This window comes from Epinephelus fuscoguttatus, linkage group LG6 (assembly GCF_011397635.1).
Source record: "Epinephelus fuscoguttatus linkage group LG6, E.fuscoguttatus.final_Chr_v1".
In the NCBI taxonomy this organism is placed as follows: Eukaryota; Metazoa; Chordata; class Actinopteri; order Perciformes; family Serranidae; genus Epinephelus; species Epinephelus fuscoguttatus.
The window spans coordinates 19,175,365-19,197,072 of NC_064757.1; the positions used below are offsets into that span (position 1 = coordinate 19,175,365).

The 21,708-nt window shown below is 41.4% G+C and overlaps 1 protein-coding gene across 1 annotated transcript in view; it reads left to right on the forward strand.

Annotated features, from left to right (window-relative positions):
* kiaa0825 (KIAA0825 ortholog) overlaps positions 1–17,168 on the forward strand; it is a 133,297-nt gene extending 116,129 nt beyond the window's left edge. Inside the window, exon 23 of the mRNA XM_049578703.1 lies at positions 16,286–17,168. Coding sequence (XP_049434660.1) covers positions 16,286–16,469 — 184 coding nt within the window. The 3' untranslated portion in view covers positions 16,470–17,168. The remainder of the gene's footprint in view (positions 1–16,285) is intronic.
* Positions 17,169–21,708: the final 4,540 nt, after the last annotated feature.

Sequence of the window (21,708 nt, forward strand, 5' to 3'; positions counted from 1 at the left end):
AGGGGCTCCGTCGGCCTATTAATCAACACAGCCACTCTGACAAATCACCACAACTATGACCTAATGAGGGGGGGAGAGAGAGGAATGAGGGGAAGGAAAGAGGTAGAGACATAATGGAGGAGGTGGAGGGGGCACAAGGAGTATGTGGACTAAGGTGGAGGGGCTGTAGGCATGGAGGCTAAGAAGTGACAGAGAGAGCAGAGGCTTAATGAAAAGGAAATGAAAGAAGGAGTAGCCTGACATCGCGACTGGCAGTGCGTGCCATGGAGGTAAGCCATGAGGTAATGAGAGGAGAGTGCTAACACAGTTGTCATCCGTAGCTGATCCTCGGTTCTCCAGTCCTACTCACAACAAACCAATTGATTTGTTATGAAAGCCCAAATCATGCACTCCAAAATGTAACAGAGTGGATTAGCAAGCACCCGCTCAGCCCCACCAATTCTCCGTCACTGGAAAATAAATTAGACTACAAATACTTTCTCGACACTTTTTTTTTTTTCGTGCAGATGCTTCAGAGCAAATTAGAGGTGAGAAGACGTTTGAGTTTGAAAGCAAACAACATTGATGTATGTCTCCTTCTCTGGTTCCCACCCTGAGGTGAGCTAGCATCTAATCTCTCCACTACCAATCTCAGGTCCAAATCACATTAGCCGGGATCAGAGGTGAAACTGGAGCTTTTCAACAGCAGCCTGTTCTCACTAATGAACCCCCATGGCCATCCACTGCATATTACAGCCACACTGAGTGAGGGGGAGAAACTTTTTGCAATAATCATTATGTAATTGCACCATGCCTGGGTTTCCATTGCCCTGACATTTTGAAAGCTCGATAGCAATATCTTTATGCTTCTCTATAGGGAATATGTTTGGAACGGCTGTACTGTATATGATTGATGGTTTTCTGAGGCTAAGCAATCTACTTTATTGTAATTATATACTTCAGTGTCCATCTGAAGTTTATAATATACAGTATTAGTTTATTTGCGATATGTTTTATGGTGTGAACTCAGATGGACTTGACTGACATTGATTGTGTTTGTTTAAGTGACCCAGCTGTTAAGTCACTCAATCAAGAGAACAAAACATCAACACTCACCTGCAGCTACCACACACACACACACACACACACACACACACACACACACACACACACACACACACACACCTATTGCTTCTCCCTTTCTCTGCCATCCTAGGAATCTTCACAAAATCTGTATCGAAGAGCAGAGCTCTACTTTTTTGTGTCCAATTAATATGCAGCCTACCACTGAACACTGGAGTGAATATTCAAAAGCAGCACCCTCCTATTGACTTGTATCTGTCTGCTGTGCTGTCCAGCCATGGGATCTATGTGATATACTAAGCCCAGCCTGTCTGCTCCATCGACTGGCCCAGGATGGAAGGCCCATAGAGAGGATGCACAACTGCATGCTCCTTCCATCCATTACCTAGTTATGGTAACGCTACAACAGCTGCTGCTTCTGATACTGTGGAACAAAAAGCCACATACACACCTTGCTGGGTATGCACACACAATCTGCTCCCAATTCACACTGACGGAGGTTCATTGATGAAGGTCTTATCCTGTTGTGTGTGTGTGTGTGTGTGTGTGTGTGTGTGTGTGTGTGTATCCATCACCAAAGGATTCTTCACCGGCTAATATGAAAGGCATTTGTTTGCCCAAGGTGACGACTAAAGTGAGATACTTTGCCAATGAATTAGGCCTATTTGTTCTGCTTTGTGTGTTTGCCGCGCAGAAAGAATAAGATCAACCCGCCACCAAAATGTGTGCAGCTTTCGAATCAGTAACAGTTGGAGCTTTTACTTGCTTAATCAGTGGTTTGTGAAAATGATACAGTTTCAGATGTTGCCTCTGTTTGCTTATTTAAACTAGTTCTTTACATGTCGTATTTAGTTGAATGATGTAAACACTTGTGAATCAAAATCCACTGATTATAAGGATTAAATCTGTCTTCTGATCCAGCGTACGGCCGGACAATTACTGTACCGCCCCTCTCAGCAGCTGCAGCTATACAGTACACCATGCTCCCTGAATGCAAAGTGATAGAGATGATGAATGTATGAATGTATAGTAAGAGGTATACTGCACTATAGTGTGCAGTCTCACTTTTGCAATGGGTGTAAAGTCTGCCTATGCTACGTATTGTCCCCACACTGGTTGTCAGACCATTGATGCCACTCTATTAGTGAGTCTGATTCCTTTACATTTATTGTATTTGGTGAATAACACTAATCTGATTTATCCATTGTTGTGATTGTAATTTGAAAGTTGTGGGCAAGGTCACAGAGGACAAAATGGCAACTTTTTAGACACAAAATGACCGATGTGATCTGACATTTAGTGCTGATGATGGCAGCTTAAGCCAGTAAAGTAGTATATTAGTGCCCCTCACCTCCTGTTATGACCCACACGGTACTAATACATTAACGTCAATGTACTTCGTTCTTTCTGGCACATTAGAGCTACAAAGAAGTGAAAGTGTTGGCCTGTACAGCACGAACGCAAAGCAGGGAAAACTCTACATCACATGGATAAAGGTTAAAAAAAAAATTGACTCAGCGTGTTATGCGTGTTTTCTTGTGATATGTGTGCCTGCAACCAAATCACGAATGATGATGTTACTCTGCTCTTTTCACAGAATTTGACAATGTTTGTATTTTGACTGTAAGAAATGCAACACTGCCAGAGGGCTGTGTGTATGCGAGTGAGTGTGTGCATGTATGCTCCTCTGAGTTGACAATAGACCTTTACGGCATCAAATCCCTACAAGGTGAGGCACAACTTAAAAACGTCTTTTCATCGCCTTCCTTATCTCTTTCACACTGCTGTTGGCAGCAAGAAAGAGAAAGAAAAACTGAGAGAGGGAGCATTATAATTTTATTATAAGGACAGAGGGGGTAAAATAGAGCACAAGCGATAAGGATCTGGAGATTAGGATGAAGCAGAACAATAAATTATGCAAAGTGTTTGAAAACACATACAGCTATAATTAAGTGCCATTTGATTTTAAATGAGGTGACAGCAAGGATTTATTTATCTCCTTAACCCCCTAAAACTGCCATTAGCATGGTAGAAAATGAACTGTTTGAAATGGTAAGAGAACAAGGCCGTGATCTGATACACAATAACAGAGCACCCCCCCCAACCAAGACTGGCACACACACACACACCCACACATAGAAAGGTGAGATCAATGTCTGCATGGACTAATCAGTTCATTGCAGGCCCAGCAAAACCACGGGAGCCTATTGCTAATAATGTCATTATGAATGGAGCCGGAACACTGATGTATTTACAGTATGGCCCTCAGTGAAGATTTCCACACCAACCGGTGTCAGTTGGAGGTCCTAATTTCCCCACACTGTGCAACTATTGACTGGAATTTTTACTGGTAAAACAAATGTGTTGTATTTGATGATTTGGGCATAGGATGTAAAACACAGTGCTTCACAAAGGAGCCTTTTCTCTGCTGATGTTTTACGTGTGTGGTGCAAAAGAATGTCCATCAAAACATAAATCTATGCCTGTTACCTGATGTTTTCCGTGGGTGTCCACTACCATGGTGCCTGATAAAAAGTTTCTAGCAACTCTGTTTAAGTCACTGCAATGATGAAGCTACTTTAACCATGGTGTCTCCTGTCTGATAGTTTTCTTGTGTAACAGATTAAACCTCAATAATATTAAGCTAAATCTTATCCCTAATGCAGCCAAATCAGAAGGGTTTATCCCTGCTTTTCTATGCAGTTGTATCACAGCATACATGAATGCAATGTTTGTGATTGATCAGATAGTTTTCCTCTGAATAGGTAACACTTGGTTTGATGGACTGCAACTCGAACTATAAACGCTGAGGGGCGAATTCACATAGAATTTTGTGACCACTATCTGCCCAGTCTCAAGGTCTGATTCATAAAAGATATTGTGCTAATGATATTACAGTTTTGCAGCTGCGTACAATTTGCCCATTGTTTTATGTTTCTTTTCTCAAGAAAAGAAGTTTTCAGGCCGCAAGCAACACGTCCTGACCGAAAAGATGCAGAGACATTCCTCAAAACTTCAGGCTAGGAATTTAAATGTGACAAGGAGAAACCATATTTGGGATTTAATATCTCAGTCCGTCTGTGCTGTTGGTGTTTTCAAGCACAAACCTTCATACTGTAAAAGAAGATGGCATGATTTGTGCTTCAGTTACCAACAACTCTCTGAATATGCTAATACTGTCTCTTTAACTGCATTTGCCTATTGGTGCTTATTTTTGTGAGTTGGACTGTTCTTGCACTGAGGCTTACTTGCACAGAAAGGGGCCAAGTGCATGTATATTACCTGCTTTGAATATAAGCAAATGGCACACGAACACTGAGACGCTATTTGCTAGGCAGCACACTTAGGGGTGCATTTCACTCTTTGCGAATGCTTTTTGAATAACATGGTTTCTTATTCTTATTTGTGCAGGTTTAGTGGCTGCAAAGCAGCGCAGTCCTTTGTGAACTTGCCCCTCAGTGTTGATACTGTACCTGATGAAACTTAATTATATCTGGAATCCAAGATCTTGCTCTTATTATTATTCTACGTCCAAAAAAACGCAACTGCTGTTGCATGTTGTGTGGTAGCTGTGACCTGTTGTATTAGAGCTAGCTTGTGGCATTGGCCTTGATGTGGTCTTTTATTTTTGTGAAAGGGCTCCAGTAACTTCACTTTTATTCCAACACATGCTTGTTCTTCAGCTCAGTCACTCACTATGAAATCAACCATACTAGCAACTCACCCAACTAAGCCACTACATAATCCATGAAAAAATAGAATATGCTGAAATATGCAATTTATTCATAGTGGCTATGGAAATGATATATAGCTGGGTTTGAACAGAAGTTTTGCCAGATCAATGTCGAAGAGCGAGGCCTTTGTCTGAGAGCAAGTCGCAGTTTCTCAACCCTCAGCGCTCCTTAGTAGATTTCACAGTTTATATATGCACAAATGACAAAGAGAAAGTACTGAATAAGTAATAGGCTATTTCCTGGTAGCACATTGAGGTGAAATCACAACGAACATCTTTTTTCCCCCCCCTCTGTACGCTGTTCAGTGGGGAGATTGCATGAGTGAATGCTTGTTCTCGGTGTTTGTGCATGTGTGTGTGAGGAGGGCAAAAATCTAAAGCTACTGACTGTTTATCTGAATCAGCTTTGTTCATTAATTCATGGGTAATATTTTATGCATTTGATGACAAAGTTTAAAGAAGTAGACCCAAATGCAGACACAAGACACTGAGGGAGACAGTATGTTATGGTAGGATTCAGTGATTATTCTCTAAAGGAAGAAGTTGAGGGAGGCATGCAGATCATTTGGTGGCAGGGGAGGTTGTGCTGGTGAGTTGAAGGCTCAAGCGTGTTACAGAGAAGGGCTGATGAGGGCAACAAGTAATCTTAGGCTGGAGGTAGTTGAACATTGTGTCCTGGTGGACTGCAAAGGGGGGCAAAGATGGAAGAGAATGTGGTTCTTTTATAAGCAACTGGTGGACCTAGGAGGACAAAGCTTGCAGGTTACAACCAGGCGGCAAGCAAGGAAGTGCCAAAAGCTGCAGTTCCACGAATGGCCACTTGAGGCTGGCTCCAGAAGTGAATCAATCCCTATAAACACCCATTTTTGGTCTCTAAAGCTAAGTTCAACATTCATGACCCTCGTACAGGGCGTGATTTTTTATATAACCCACCCATTTACAATTTATAAAGGCTTAAAGTTACACATAATTAAAGGGCCAGTGTGTAATATTTGGCATGGTTTATTGTCAATCTGAATCTGAATCTGAATATTCTACCCATTAATATGTTTATATAAGTGTATAATCGCTATAAAATAAAATGCGTTTGGTTTTCGTAGCCTTATAATTATGCTTTTATATATATATATAGCAAGGGCCTTGCTTTAGAGAGATCGCCATCTTGCGCCGCCATGTATGTACAGCAGACCGAGTGGACAATCCAGCCAGCCAGAGAACGCATTTCGCGTGTATAAATGAACCAACAAAGACAGCAGAAGGAAGGAAGAAGGAGGAAGAAACAGCAGAGTGTTAGTAGTTCATCGATAGAGAGTAGTGAAAAGTTTTTTTAGTTATAAAGTTTGCGAATGGACCACACTTACCATGCAACAGGAGAGAATGAAACCGAAACGTCAACTGCGAGGAAAAGAAGACGTAACTTCACTCCTTGTGATGCACTCTCTGCGGCGCTTTTCCTCCTGATGATATATCTCCCCAACAATGGTAGCAGTAGCACCGAATCCCATTCTGTGCATTCAGCCTCTCTTCTCGCCCGCTCAGCATCAAACACATGGAGTTCCTCATCTGTATGCTCTGGCTCAAACAGGTATGACTCTGGGTCTGTGTCCGCTACAAGAAACTCTTCAAAATCACGTTCAAAGTCGTCCATTGCAGCTACTATAGTCCGGAGATATTGCTAAGCTAAATAAACAGCTGAGCACTGTTTATAGGCTACGCTGTCAGTCAGTGTGCGGGCTGGAGATTGGCGGAGCAGAGAGGGGAGGGGGGTCCCCACTCAGTATGGTAAACGAGTATGTGTGTAAAGTTATGAAGTGTGTCTCTTACGCTAGAAGAGTCAGAGTTTGGGACAGAGTGGAGTGTTACCAGAGTTTCTAGAGTGCTCAAATAAACAGGCCTTTTTCCCGAACGCTCCTCTGGTCTCCTGCTCGTGAGGGATTCATTACAATATCGTAACGTGGTTTAGATTTCTAAATAAACATTCACCTCGTCGCTAGATAGACCTACTTTTGAAAAACTCGTGCGCAAGGCTTTTTGTCCCTACGAGGCCACCATCATTTACCCGACGGGAGGGGTGAGCAAGTGAGCCCTGCAATCTAGAATTTGACCACTGATGTCACTGTTTTCAACCCATTTTACACACTGGCCCTTTAAGGGTGTGGCTGCCCCAAGTGACAGGCTGTCTGCAAGGCTTCACCATAGTCTATTACTGAGATCCACCCCTCGCCCCTTAACAGCTCTACCCTCTCGTCCTGGTTCCAAAATCCAGAATGGCGAGGGTCGAAAAGCTGAACTCAAGTCTTTGAAATGGGAGCTCACAAACCAATCGGTGTCGTCCTGGTAGCTACGTCCATTATTTTATACAGTCTATGGTTATAACAAAAATATAAGATTATTCAGAGGCACATCATGGTGAAATTATTACGGGAAACTGAACTGATGAGCATTAGATAGACTGGATTAGTATGTGAGATAGTATCGTTTTAGCTTTTTTAGCTTGTGTGTGTGATTATGTTTGTAACCATATTATCCATGTGCACATTTATTTGCATGTGTACAATTATCTTTGTTCAAAGAAAGAGCCCTTCCTTCATTTCCTCTTTTTTCTATCTTCTCTCTGCTACTTATCCATTTCTCTCCCTCTATCTCCCCCCTATCCTTCTCTCTTTGGCTCATGGGAGAAGACAGATTGCCTCTGCTGAGATTTTTTGATCCCAGAGACCTGCAGGCACACTGGAGCCGTTAACAGGTACCTGCCTACCTGCCTGCCAGGCTGAATGACTGACTCACTGGCTGCCCAACTAACTTAGCCTCCCCTCGTTACTGCAGTAACATACAAGAGAAAGGTGATGGAAGGAGGAGGAGGGTGGTTGCGGGGCATATGTGGTAGATAAGAGTACGCTGTCATGCTTATAAATGCATCTGTTTTCAAAGGTATCACACCAGTCAAAAGATCAGAGTGTAACATCAGAAATGCAATATTAAAAAGCATCGATGCTGATTGCATTCATTACTATTTAGTTCCTTTTGGAAATAAATGTTGTGCCCCATGTGTTGGGAGTTTGAGAGGTGGTGTCAGAAAGTCGTCAGGCATACACAGGACACGGCTGAAAGGTGCCAAGGTGGTTGGCTTCCTTAACGAAGGACCTTGCTGTACTGATTTACAGTAGCTCAAGTGAGAGAGGTCACACACACACACACATAAGCACATACACATGCTTGCAGTTCTCCATGTCACAACCTCCTCTTGGGTGCTGTTTCAGTGAAAGGTGCCAGCCTGCTCAGCCAAGCTCCTAACAAGAGCCAAACAGTCGAGAGACCGAGGAGGAAGAAAAGAAAGGTGAGGTGAGGTGGGGGAAAGTGGGGGTTGAGGAGGGGAGATAAGAGGAGCAGAGAGCTGTCAACCTCCCGGGACATGTGCAGAACTCAGTGTCTATGTGGAGCAGTCAGCTACTGCGCTGCACTGACCAGCAGACGTTGGCTGTGTAGACTTGGCAGGTGTTTGGTTATTTGCTGTTGTCTGCATGTAATAATACATTCACAAACAGCAAGGATTCTAAATTGGACCTCACCTTGTCAAACACAAACAAGGCCCCCTCACCTTTTTCTCCCCCGGAGCAGTATTTGATAGATCTTACCAACAGAAGCACAGCGAGCCTATTTGAGGAATGTACCAAACTGTGTCCAATAGACTAGTACTCACAGTCACACTGTGGTGGACAAGCAGCCTAATGATGTCTGAAATACCGGCGCAACTGCTATGATATGCTGTGATAATTGCTACCCTCCTGTCCGCAGTACAAATAAATGTGGAATCGGTGGGCAAACACATTAATATGGAAATGTCTACATTAATTTGGAGCATGGTCTAAATTATTCAATAATTAAGCCACTGCAAATTTACACAAACTTTCCCCCTGGATGACTGGAGAGAATAGTGAGGAGCTGGAAACGGCCATGCAGAGGGATTTGAAATATGTGGTCACATGATGTGAATGCATAGTCATATTAGTCAGTGAATTCAGGCACAGCTTTCAATTTGGATGTGCGGGCACCCATATAAACGTGCATGGCCGTAGACATTTTACTTGGATATCTTAGCTTTACAAGTGTTAACTACATAGAAATAAAATGTAGTAGAAAGAACATCGAACTGTTTGCTGTAATCATTTAACTAGTACAAAGGAAAGTGGCAATTGTTGATAGTTGAGGACAAAAAATATTGTTTTTCTCTTTCACTGAAGTAAAACTTACATTGGCTTAACCTCCTTGTTAACTCATCATAAATCACACTTGATTCAAACTTCACAGACACAAAATAAAAGCAAAAAATAAAACTCACCAAAACCATCTTAGTTGGGCTTGTTAGTCATTTAGTTAGTGAGTCCACTGTTCCAGAAATCAGCAACTCTGGTTTGGTGGAAACCAACTCTCAATTTCTAGAGTTAGATGTAAAAAAATATGCGGGCTCTACATGCTGGTTATCAACGTTGTCTCTCTGTGCCTCTCAGCTGCCGGTTGAGCAGCTATCTACTGAGCAGGGGCTCTTATTCTTCGGAGGCAGCTACAGTACATCATGTTTCAAAAAATGTGAAATTAATGGCAAAAAAAAGGACTAGGAGTTACAGCGAAAAATTTAAAAGTAATGGATTGCTTATTTGAAAATGTGATGTTACTACTTCACTGCTTGTTTGGTTGTTACTGCAAAACCTCACCTCAGTGAGTTTGTGACTTGAGGCAATGGCACACGTAAAGATGGCAGCCGCTCTGACCATCGTGCTGTGTTGATTTGAGTGGGAATGTCCGTTCTACTCTCATTTTATTTCTATAAGCTAACGTGAGCATTAGCCTACACTGATGTTCTACTTGTCACTGCAGATGCCAAATATGACCTGCCAAAATGCAGTTGTATAGATGACAAATTAATGTATAGATTACAACTAATTATAATGTATCTAGATATTCCCAAAAACTGTTCCAATAAGTGTCCAGCACACTGTACAAGTACAAATTACATTTGCAAATCAACAGGATACTAAGAGAAATGCAAAGTTCACTCATATAATTCAAGAAAGTGTAAGTGCTACCATTTAGTGTGTAACTCTTCTGTAGAGATATATGACATTGTATCTCCGGTCCCTTTTCACTCCCCCAGTCTCCCTCCATGTTTAGACCCCCAGTATTAGGGTGCATGTGTGGCGTATTTTAGGAAGAGGCCCTTTGTGTCATCTGATGTGCTGGACTTATCATTGCTTGGATTTGGAGTTTAAAACCACAGCGTGTTTGAAGTTTTGTGTTTGTGTGTCCTTTCTGTGCATGCATTTATATGTGTATGCATGTCCCTAAGCCTGGGTGTGTGTGTGCGCATAAGCACGTACAAGCGTGTCAACTTGTGTAACTGTGGATGTCCTTTCAAAGGGCCTTCACAGATCTGTCCGGGGCCCTTTGATCAGGCGCTCTGTGACTCGCCTGCTCTCGACGGCCCTCAAGATGGGAGGGTGCGTGCTGGGTGGGAGACGAGGCTGGTTGGACATGGATGAGACTGTGGATTTGACCCACACATTCACACGCCCACACAGACATACAAGTATCAACACACACACATTTAGAATACAGAGATATCGGCTTGCTGAAGTGTACAATAGTGTAGCTTCATTCAAATGTGGATAGATTGTGAAAAGACACAGTGATAGTATTCGACAGTGCAGATGTATGTGCTTGTGTGTGTGCCTGTGCATGTGCGTGTGTGTTATTGTATTTTTGCTGCATGAAGTCAAAATGTCATCAAAAGAATAGAAAGTATTCCAGGAATCATCAACCTCAGCTTCTGAAGGACGGGGTTTGAGTTGGAAAGGTTGAAGTTGAAGGTCAGCAGTTGCAAAGTTAATTTTGTCACCCTTTCAAGTATTGTAATACAACATTGTGTGTATTTGCATTCGACTATATTGAACACAGCAGTTCATGTTTACTTTGAAATAGATTTGCTTTGATATTGCATATTTTTGTCCTCGCTGATTTAGTGCGCGTCATGTAGCTTTTGAGCGGACATCAGTTTGGATTGAGATGGATCTCAGGTAGGGTCTAATACTGAGTGGCATCACCGCACCACACGGACATACTGTAGACCTGACACTGAATTGATCTGACAATAGAATGGATCAGTGTAGCGGCTAGTAAGTCAGAAGGTAGAGCATAATCCCCTCTGTCAAGTCTCTGTCTCGTCAATATTCAAATCCAGCCAGCTGTCCAATGGCTGTCAGTTACAATCTTCCTCTGGCTCATGGCCTAGCACAGGCACATATCTAAATTGAACTGGATGTTTGCTTCTCAATGGAAATTGAGTTGAAGAAATGACCCCCCCTCCCTTCCCGCCCTGTATTGTGAACTTGTCAGTTCACCCAACTGAACTGGATTCTAATGTACGATTTCCATTCCCGACTAATTTCTTATCTTTGTTGTTTTCTTTTTTTAATATGAATGCTTATTTTTCTTTTAGTGTTTTTTTTTTTTGTTTGTTTTGTTTTTTCATTTCCAGAAACCATGAACTGAGGTCAAATTTCAGATCAAATCAAATTTGGACAGATTTGTATAACAAATTGTGACTTCTTTTCAGAGCAACAGAACTCCAAATGCTTTCTGTCACCTCTTAAAAGTATTCTGTGCTATCTGCTGTCATGACTTATTCCCATACACTCTGCTTCTGTGTAACTCCAAAGGCCTAGTACACAACAGCTTGAAATGAGATAGTATGGACTTCGCATGGCTTCATGGGGTTGACACGTTTTTCTTGAGCAGTTTCCCTTTCACATATGCAGCACCCACCAGGAGATTGTGCATGTCGGACGTGCTCTCACCTACTGGAAGGCATTATCAGCACATTCAATGGTTTAGGCAAGGGGTGGCACATGGGTTGCGCATGCAGGTGGCAGGACATGATGTGGAGTACAAAGCGGTCACGTAGCCGGTTCGTAATTTTATCATAAACAGCCAAGTCTCTTTCCCTTTCTTGGATTTGTCTGACAATTTTGGCATAGGCCCTTACAGACAGAAGTCCCCGAGTCATCTCTCTAGTTAAACATTTTTGTCCCTGTCTTTGTGTAAATGACCCCCAGCCACATGACAGAAACGTCATCCACATGCCCACTTGGGACAATCACCTGCTCTATTCACCCATGGGCTCAATCAGACATTACACATAGACTTTGAACTAGGGAATTGGCAGGGTAAAGTCAGTTTAATGTACAATACCGCTTATTCTGACATTTGCGTTCTCACATACAGCTCCTTCAGGTTATGTCTAGATAACTTCAGGTTTGCAGTGCCCATATGAAAGGGACTACACAGACATACTGTACACATACCTCTACAGTATGTACATCCTTTCACCAACTACATTCATCCACTAGTGGACTATTAAATGGCCATTGTCAGTGGTGATAAGTATCATAGATATGGGCTAGTAGGGGCCTGCCACATCTACTATAAGGTTGAGATGGCCATTATCAGGCAATAAAATGACTGTCTGCCAGAAAGAACTTTCATGGGAATTTCTCCCATGTGCGGGAGAAAGTTTGCATACATGGTGGATGGAAGGTGGTGGTGGTGAGGGTGGATGGGTCAAACACAGAACATTAAACCTAAAGAAAATTGAAACGAACAACAAACTGATAATGGCCATTGAAAGGGATGATATCACCTTCTGAACATACCAGTAGGTCCAGTCCACTTTAATTCATATCTGTGGGGCTTATAACCACAGATAGCAGCCACTTAATGGGCTGATAACATCCCGATGGTATGCAGTCATCCACTGACCTCACCTCTACTCATCACCTTTAAACACCTCACCTCAAACTTCAACATCGGCACGAAGTAGCTGCTTGAATTTAAAAAGTTTTTGTGGTCAGATTGAAAAAGTTCATCCATCCCCAGCTTTCTGTGGGATGACTGCTCACTCGGAGCTGTCTAGAAGCTATTCTTTTTATAACTTGCAAGTTTTGATACATCAATGCTCATCTTTCTTTTCGTTCAGAGGCATAGGGTGAATCTGAGTGTCTTGGTTAGTGAGGGACTATCTTGTCAGTTGCAAACCCATTTTGTGATGTGAATTACTGAAAAGGTTTTTTTGTGTGTGTGTGTGGTTTTTTTTTTTTTTTACACAAAATCAAATTCATCCTTCACCATAATCTCAGGTTCTAACCCTAAATGAGATGGCTGAAGATGTGACGACCAGTCAAAGTGCTGTCTGCTCACTAAAAGTAACCTGACTGCAAAGGTCTAAAACTGAAAGTGGTTCTCACAAGGGTGAAAATGATAGAGGACATTTAACCATACTTCTCTCTTCCTCTCTCTTGTTCAGTCCCTCTCCTTCCTACTACTCTGACACATGTCGCCCTGGCATGCATGGAAAGGCCTGACCTTTGGAAAGTTTAGCACTTTAAATATTTAGGCTTGGGTTATGATGGATCCTCCAGGCCCTGCGGCAATGTGCGAAGCCTCTGATTAGGGCTGCTGTCAGAGTCATTTAGCCGAGTGTCTGGCTGTCGGTGGCGCTCTCTGTTTGACAGGCAAGCCTTTTAAACAAACAGCGGTCCCAGTGGCAGAGCGGGCAGGGCACCCAGCGCAGCACAAACACCCAACACTCTGAGAGAAACCACTCAGCCCACTGACAGCTGCAGAGGAAACCACTGGCCACTGTCTCTCATGATCTTTCAGGCACTTTGTCTTCCTGCTCACTCACTCTCTTTTACAGTCTATACTTGTGCCTCTGCTTGTTTTATTTTGTCGCTGTTCCTTTTTTTTCCCTTTTCCCCTCTCTTTGTCGATATTTTTTCTTCATCAGAGTTCACATCTCCTTTTTGTTATTCTCTGTCTCCGCGAGCTGCTGAAGTCGAACATCAAAGTTTCATCTGTGGTGTGTTTTGAGTAAGATTTAGTAAGTAAGTTGATTGCTGGATGATCTCTGAGCAGGGCTTATGCTCTTAATTTGTCAAACATCACTACTCATTATCAGCTGGAAATCAGGATAGATGCTCTCTGTCTTGTGCCTGCATCGTCCCATGATTAGGACAGCTTACATTGATGTTCGCGTTGAAATACATCTGAGCCAGCCTTTTCATCTCACTCTGAGACAATCTCCCGTGGCATCAATCCTGTAAATATATGAGTCTTAATATGTGTGTCCTATTCTGTATTCAGAGGAAGAGCCAAGTCAGCAGCTCCAGTATTAATGCATGAGAAATGAGCAGAGCCCATAAGAATTAAAGGGTAAGACTCCCCTTATTAAGATGTAAATTCCGGGGGAAAACTTGCCGAAATGAGGATACAGTGAAGTTATTGTCAACTTTAGCCTACTTATGCATTTCTAAGAGGCATTGTTGTGTTATAGTTGTTGAAATTAGATACACACAGCAAAGCACCTTGTGTATTTTTCGGCTCATTTTCAGCACGAGATCAGCCAATATGCAACCTATACTTTACGGAACAATTTACACTTTTGGCAACATTATCTAGTGACAGTATACATGGCAACTATCGTGGTAATTCAATCTCTGTCTGTGTGTGCTCCTGTTTTTTTTCTCCCTCTCTACCTCTTTCTCATTTCAAATTTGCACTTAACACCTTCCTGGGGAAAGGCTTCTCATTCATCAACGGTGTTTGTCCCGGTGACAAGCAGGGCGCCTCCTGCATATCAATATCAGCTAAGACAATGCTGAGCCTGTAACCTTCAGCTAAATGTCATTCTGCTTAATCCTATTTGAAAATTAAACATTGAAAAACCTTTAGCGTACCTTCCTGTCTTCCTTCCTCTCCCGCTCCCTCCTTTATTGGCCGCCGTTCCTATAGCTGTCTTCTCTCCCTCGCTCCCCTTTCCTGTTCTTGTTTTGCACACTGTGTGACATTTGTATTGTTTATGTTTGTGTGAGTGTTTGTATCCTATAATGGTTATTTAGTAGCACTGATTTTAATTTTATGCCAATGAAAAAATAATATAGGAGCAATTTGTCTGCCCTCAGTCGTCATCTGCACTCTTTTAACAGAGTCTACAGCAGTCATCAAAGGCAGACGTAACTACTTCCTTCCTTTGTTCTGCGTTTTTTGAGACAGTCCACTCACTCTGTGATGGATGTAAAAAGAGAAATCCAGACTGACACAAAAATTACCCAGAAAACAGAGAAACTAGTGACCAAAGTTGCACGTGGAGGGAGAACGCAGTCACATGAGAGGAAGCCTCTTTGTCAAAGCTGCATATTTACATAAACAGATCCTCCCCTTACTGACGGTAATTACTACACTGACAGTGGTTGGGAAGCAGAGAAAGAGGATGTCTGATTTTTCTGGATACACACCATGACAGAGGCTGAAACTTCATCAAAGTGCTCCGCATTGAGAGGCCCACTTCTTAGTATGCATGAAACACATGCGTGATATACTTGGTGTTTTACCCCCTTCTTCCTCCTTATGCACACGTACGCCTCACACACACACATGCACAGAGCACAACTATATGGTACATGTTTGAAGATACAGTGAGGAATCGGAAGGGAGGTGGGGGGCGGGATAAAAGGAGACGCAGAGATTGCAATGAAAATGCAATCATTTGCAGTCGGACAGATATAATTCTCCTTTGGAGGGAGTGTGATGCGGCAGCTCAAAGACAGCCTTCAGCCAGCTCTCCATATGGATTTGATTGACCACAGTCACTCGTCAAGAGATTCCATTGAAATACTCAGAGTGAATTACAACGTGACTACCCTTGATGTCTTCATATTGAAGCCCTCCATTCACTCCCTAGCTCGAAGAAATTAGAAAATGTGATGGAGAGACATACTGTAGAAGCGGGTTAAACAAGACGGGGAGGCAACAAGATGTGAGGAGCAATTTCCACTGGGCTAAAAATTAGTCACCCAAACAGGGTTGGTTTAAAGTTCAGCAGTTGTTATACTATGAATTGGGCAAGGGCAAAGAGTGAAACGCACGGTTCTCTTTTCTTTCCCTTTTTTTCCCAACGTTCTCAAAAGCATCCCTTGAGTCTTCGCTCTGTTTGAATGTGTGTGGATGCTTGCAAGTCTGCAAGTGTGTGTTTGCATGAGCACAAAACTGTAAAGCGCATAGTGTATCGCAGCAGCAGAGACCGCTGTGAAACTGACCCACACAGCATGCCAGAAGAAAGAGAAGAGGATCCCCATGTGAGAAGTTAAAGAGCGAAAGTGTGGCTTGCAGAGCCTTGGTGTGTGTGAAAGAATTTATTTTGGACAACGGGTTATTCCACGCTCTGTGTTGAACCCAAGCTGAGTTGTGGGCGGTTGGTCCTTTCTTTTTACTCGGTGAGACACAAATAGAGCGCAGATATGGACACACAATCTTCACACACCGGCATGACTTGTAGAGGACACGTTTAGTTCTGCTGTGTATGCATTTTAATTTAACCCTGAGCGACAAATGCTTGTTGGTATTAAAACAGCTGATGTTCTATCTCTCTCTGCTTTCCAGGTGGGAGATGCAGGAGGACGCAGAGCTGGAAGATGGAGAGAAATTTATGGTAGAGGAACTTCAGAAAGCCTATTTTGTTTGCTGCTGCAGCCCGGGACCACAGGACCCTCCTGCAGCTGATGAGACACTGGCAGATCAGACCCAGGGGGGAACACAACAATCCGATAAAAGTGCTGCCCAATAACAGTCCACGCAGTTTGAATTTTTATCATGTTGTAAATGTTTGCTTGTAATACTCACTTGCAGCTCTCAAGGTAGAAGAGTGTGTGTACGTGTGCACATTCGCGGGTGTAATTGGGTTTGTGCATGCACCGTGTGCAGCGAGTTTGCATATGTGTGTGCATGAAAACACGAGTGAGAGAGCGGACAAGAAACTGTGGAACAACAAAAAGAGTGAGGGAGACGTTGCTTCCCTCTTTATGCACACGTCTCAGACAAACTCTCTGTGCTTTTCTATGCTGCATCAGACGCATTTCATCTTTTTGGAGCACATCTCCAGAAATCAGTTCTGGGAAATGGAGAGCCTGGATTTGTTTGCCTGGGACAAGATGGGACTGTGTGATCATTGTTGGTAGTTGAAGTTTTTTTTTTTTTTTTTTTGAGACAGTGAGTGTAAAGACGTTGGTGTCAGCATACTTTCTCCTGGTTCCTGAAAGCAAACATCAAATATAACGGTTGGGAAGCAAGATGATGTATGTTTTGATTACAGTGTGTCCCAAAAATCTGCCCCACTCTGTAATATCAGTCAGTATTTTGTGCAAACTGAGAAAACATTTATTTTATGTGTAATACAATTGCTGAGTATATTTTTCCAAGTTTGTCCGTATTTTGTTATTTATGAGATGGAGAGAGTTTTAGAATTAAACATGATAATAAAATCATATTCTTACTTCACCATTGAACATGCTTCTTCTGTCGTGTGATCAATTTGTGGGATCTCTGTGAAATCAATAATTAATGATGATTTGTGACTATGAAGTTAGCATTACATTTTTGCATTGATTCATCACATGTCCCTTTGTGTTATATCTAATGTTCAAATAAGGTTTAACAACACACATGATGCTCTTTTCATCACAAGAATATAATTCCAGCTCACAAAGGCTACTGCACACCCGGAGCAATTCCTTTGAGGCGGGGGGGACATTTCCAGCTCCAGAGAGAGACGTTCCTTTCCTTAACTAGATTTTTAACGCAAATGTAGGAAGATTGCAATCGCCAAACCACTTAGTGAATACAAAAGACAACAAAATGTTCCGAAACTGTATTCTGCCTGTGACTCCAAATAAAGGCTAACAGACAACAAAGCACCATTAGTCTTTGTAGATGTACTGTATTTGACATAACAATGAAACTGTTTTATTTTGGTGTTGCAAAAAAAGAAAGTATTTGGCAAGCCAAACTGTTCGTATTCTGTGAAAGAAACGCTTTGATCTCTTTCTTTCTCCCTTGCCATCCCTCCTAGAGTAAGTACCTGTAGGGTTATCCACTTGTATTTCCATCGGGTGAGAGGTTCAGAAGACAACTGTCAGAAAAGCTGACAGTATAATTCACAACAAATCATTACAAAGAATGATTCATCACAAAGAATAAACTGAATATTCTATTATGCGGCATTCATTTGGGGATTATCAAAACTACATAAACATTTTAGGATCCCGGAGCTCATCATGACATATTCATGCAGGATAAACAGTCACAGCATTTTGACTCCTCTGATTTCCATTTCAATTGATTACCCTCAGTATATTAGTGCATTATCCACAGCAAACTCTCACAGCAGAGACATGTTGGTTTTATTTGTATGTTCATCCATTGAGTACAACAAGCTTTGTGTCAGCATGCAGCGTGCCAGCATGGTAGCTTTACGGGAAGACGATCCTTTCGCCAGCGCATGCACTGGTTTCACTACATTTCCATGTAAAAAGTGTTGATTGCTTATTCCTTGGCTTTCAAAGTACAAACAAATCATAATGTAACTGCCCTCAAATTAATCCAATTCAAAATACATCAACAAAGCTGTTATTCATATACTATATCACATTAAAACATCAAAAATGATGCTACAAGAAAAGACATACAGTCACATGATTGCTGGAGTTTATCAGTAGTATTAACTATAGAATGTCTTTGTAAACAAATGAGGAATCAATGCAAGCTTTCATTACATGAAATCTGAAAAATCCTGCCATTAATTTACAATAATTACTTCATCAAGTCAAACTAAGCTTCAAATAGGCCCACAGTTTGGACATTGGCCAGAATGTCTGCTCTTTTTTAGGTTTGAGAAGGGTTTCAAGCATTTCAAGTCCAACTGAACTGATTTTCTGAGACTTTTTTTAGTTATTTGTCAAGTCAAATCTGGAAAATATCAAACTTGGAACAAAATTTAAGCTACAGGTTTGACGTAAATCCAAGTCATATGACTCAAGTCCACACATCTGCTCTTGGATGCTGCATACAAGTGGGTGAGAAGCATCTCCTTTATCTTTTCAAGCTCAGTGCCATATCAATGCCACAATATGTCATCTCTGTTTCTTATTTGGGTCTCCCCTTACAGCATCTCCAGCGCTCTGCTTGAGGAAACAGGGTAGCTCAGCTCCCCTGAGAAACAGCTTCAACTTCTAGAGGCCATCCAGAAGTAGGGCATCCAGCTTTAGTATAACCAGGAGGCTATTTCTGTGAATTATAAAAGCACATGTCATAACATACAGCTGTAGGTACGTGATATAGGTGAACTGGGTGTGGAAGGTGATCTCTGGTAAGACACCTGTTGCACCCTATCAGTGAGCCTGTCAGGTTAAGTTTCAGCCATTTTTTTTAAGTAACATCCTGTGATCCATTTACTCTGACAGTTTTGCAAGAACAGTGCTAAACACTTCCATCACAACAGCTTCTCCTGAGAGGAAACTGGCGTCTTTGTGCCAGAGGTGGAGATCAAGTCTTCCTGCCAGCCTGATCTGATCCCTATCCTCTTCTATTATTATGTTAAAGCAAATAATGCTGTATTTTTTCCCCTCTGTTTAAGGGATTTACATTAAATTAATTTTCTCTGCGAGTCAACGAGGTACAGTATGGGCCCAGGTGAGAGAAGAACCTGCGCATGCCTATCCTGATGTAAGGCTTTAAATTAATCCTACACTTGCATGATAAATGAGCACCACGTCTATGATGCTGTACTCCCACTACTCCATCACAGCCACTCACACATGCATCAAATCTTGTCCTATTTCTAAAGGTGTTGACACATGTAAAACATGCAGAGGTATTACACTTTATTATATATTGATATATATTATTCTGCCCTTATCCAATATTAAAATGGAAGTGAATATATAGGATGGTTAAGACATCATAGCAATTTAGGGATTCTATAAAATACAGATTGTCACCACAGGCATCTTAAAATGGATATTGTCATCAAGCATGTGAGGGAAAAAATAATGTTGGTCAGGCATCTGCAGTACTGTAAGTAACAATTTATGGACAATGCAATCAGTGCGTCATGTTGTTCCTCTTATGTAACACAGAATATAATACAGTTTTGTGGATTCCAATCTTACTTATTGTTCATCATTCATCATCTTTCTTTACTCAAAAAGATATCAAACAAACATTGGTAACTTCCCAATTACAGTGTTGATTGTTGGGACATCTTGAATGAGAATTAATTGTATACCTGTACACTTTTAGCATCCTACATCTCTTGCACAAGCTCTTATTTATTATGGTCCTTCACTTGTATAGTGCCTTTCTAGTCTCCCAACTACTCAAAGTGCATTTTACACTACGAGTCACATTCACCCATTCACACACACATTCATTCATTGGTGACCAAGGCTACCACACAAGGTGCCACCTGCTACTGCTCACTTTTTAATACACTCACACACCAATGAAACAGCCATCAGGAGCAATATGGGGTTCAGTATCTTGCTCAAGGATACTTCAACATGCAGACTGGAGGAGCCGGGGATGGCACCACTGACCTTCCGATTAGTGGACAGCCCACTCTACCTTCTGAGCCACAGCTGCTCTTGTTTACTATGGATTTGAGTGTATCTGAGGTAAACTTGACCAAGAATCTTTGTGTATTTAAAATACATTTTATAATAATTTTAAATGCCCCATATTGTGAAAAGTCAGATTTATTTATTTATTTAAGTAAAGCAGGCAGGGGCTATATAAATACTGTGAAAATATCCAAATGCTCAGTCTGCAGAGAAATGCACACAGTTTGTATTGAGAAGCTGCATCTCAGCCTCTGCTAGGCCAATAACAAGGAAAATGAAAGTGCATATTGACATAAAAACAAACAAACAAAAACCATCAGCAAGTATAATGTACGTGTTTTTTTGATCTGGTGGAAGGATTTTTCAAAGGTGAAACAACAATGATATGATGGGTTAAAGTGTGACTTGTAGTACCTGCCCCATTCACTCCAATAGACCTGACACCAAAGTCTGGTTCCTTGAACACTGTCTCTGTCAGCATGAGCGTTTCTTCTTTTATACTTTCCTTGTCAGCTGACAGGAAGTAAACATGGACCCAAGCTTCTTTCTGGCAATGTTAGGCAAGAGCTTTGGTTTTGTTTGTTTGTTTATTTGTTTGTTTTTGAATGTTGTTTTGTAGTTTTCCTGTTTTTTGTTTGTATTTTGTTTCTTTTTGCCTTGGATTTTTAATTATATATTTGTTTTACTCTATGATGTAATCTTTGCTTGTGTAGACCCCAGGAAGAGTAGTTGCTGCCTTGGTAGTGACTAATGGGGATCCAAATTAACAAATAATTAAATAAATGCAGTTCCAGTGAGACAGCCTACAAAGATAGAAAAATGGAGCGTTTCAGACAAGGGGTGATAACAGCTATTTTCAGGCAGACAGTGTGAGAAAAATAATGTGCTTTTTGAACATTAGAGCACGTAAACATGTTCTTGTAGAGGCCCAAAATACAAGTATGAAGCTGAATATGAGAATTATATGGGAACTTTAATGTACAAATAAGTAAATAGAAAAAGTGAATACATATTAAACTGTAGTAAAAGTATCAATAGTAAAAAACAAAAAAATAGCACCTATTATGAAAATTTAAACAATGTTATATGGCGTGGGATAGTGTGATCTAAAACAATGCATCCTTTTTAATAAGATGATCATATGTTTCACATGTAAAGTCGTTATTTACAAAGATAACAAAGATGTACTTTTTGCCAGCTGAAATGCAGTACAGTAGAGCATTACAATTACAGCATAAAAATACAAATACTTCAAATTATAGTTACAGTTACATTCCACCATAAAGTATTACATAGTAAACCAAGAAAATCAATATCAGACAAGAGAAAACATCTGTACAAACTGGAACAGCTGCTGTGTCACTGTCTCTTTAAATATCCCTTCCAGTCCGTTGCCCCGGTAACCCGGAA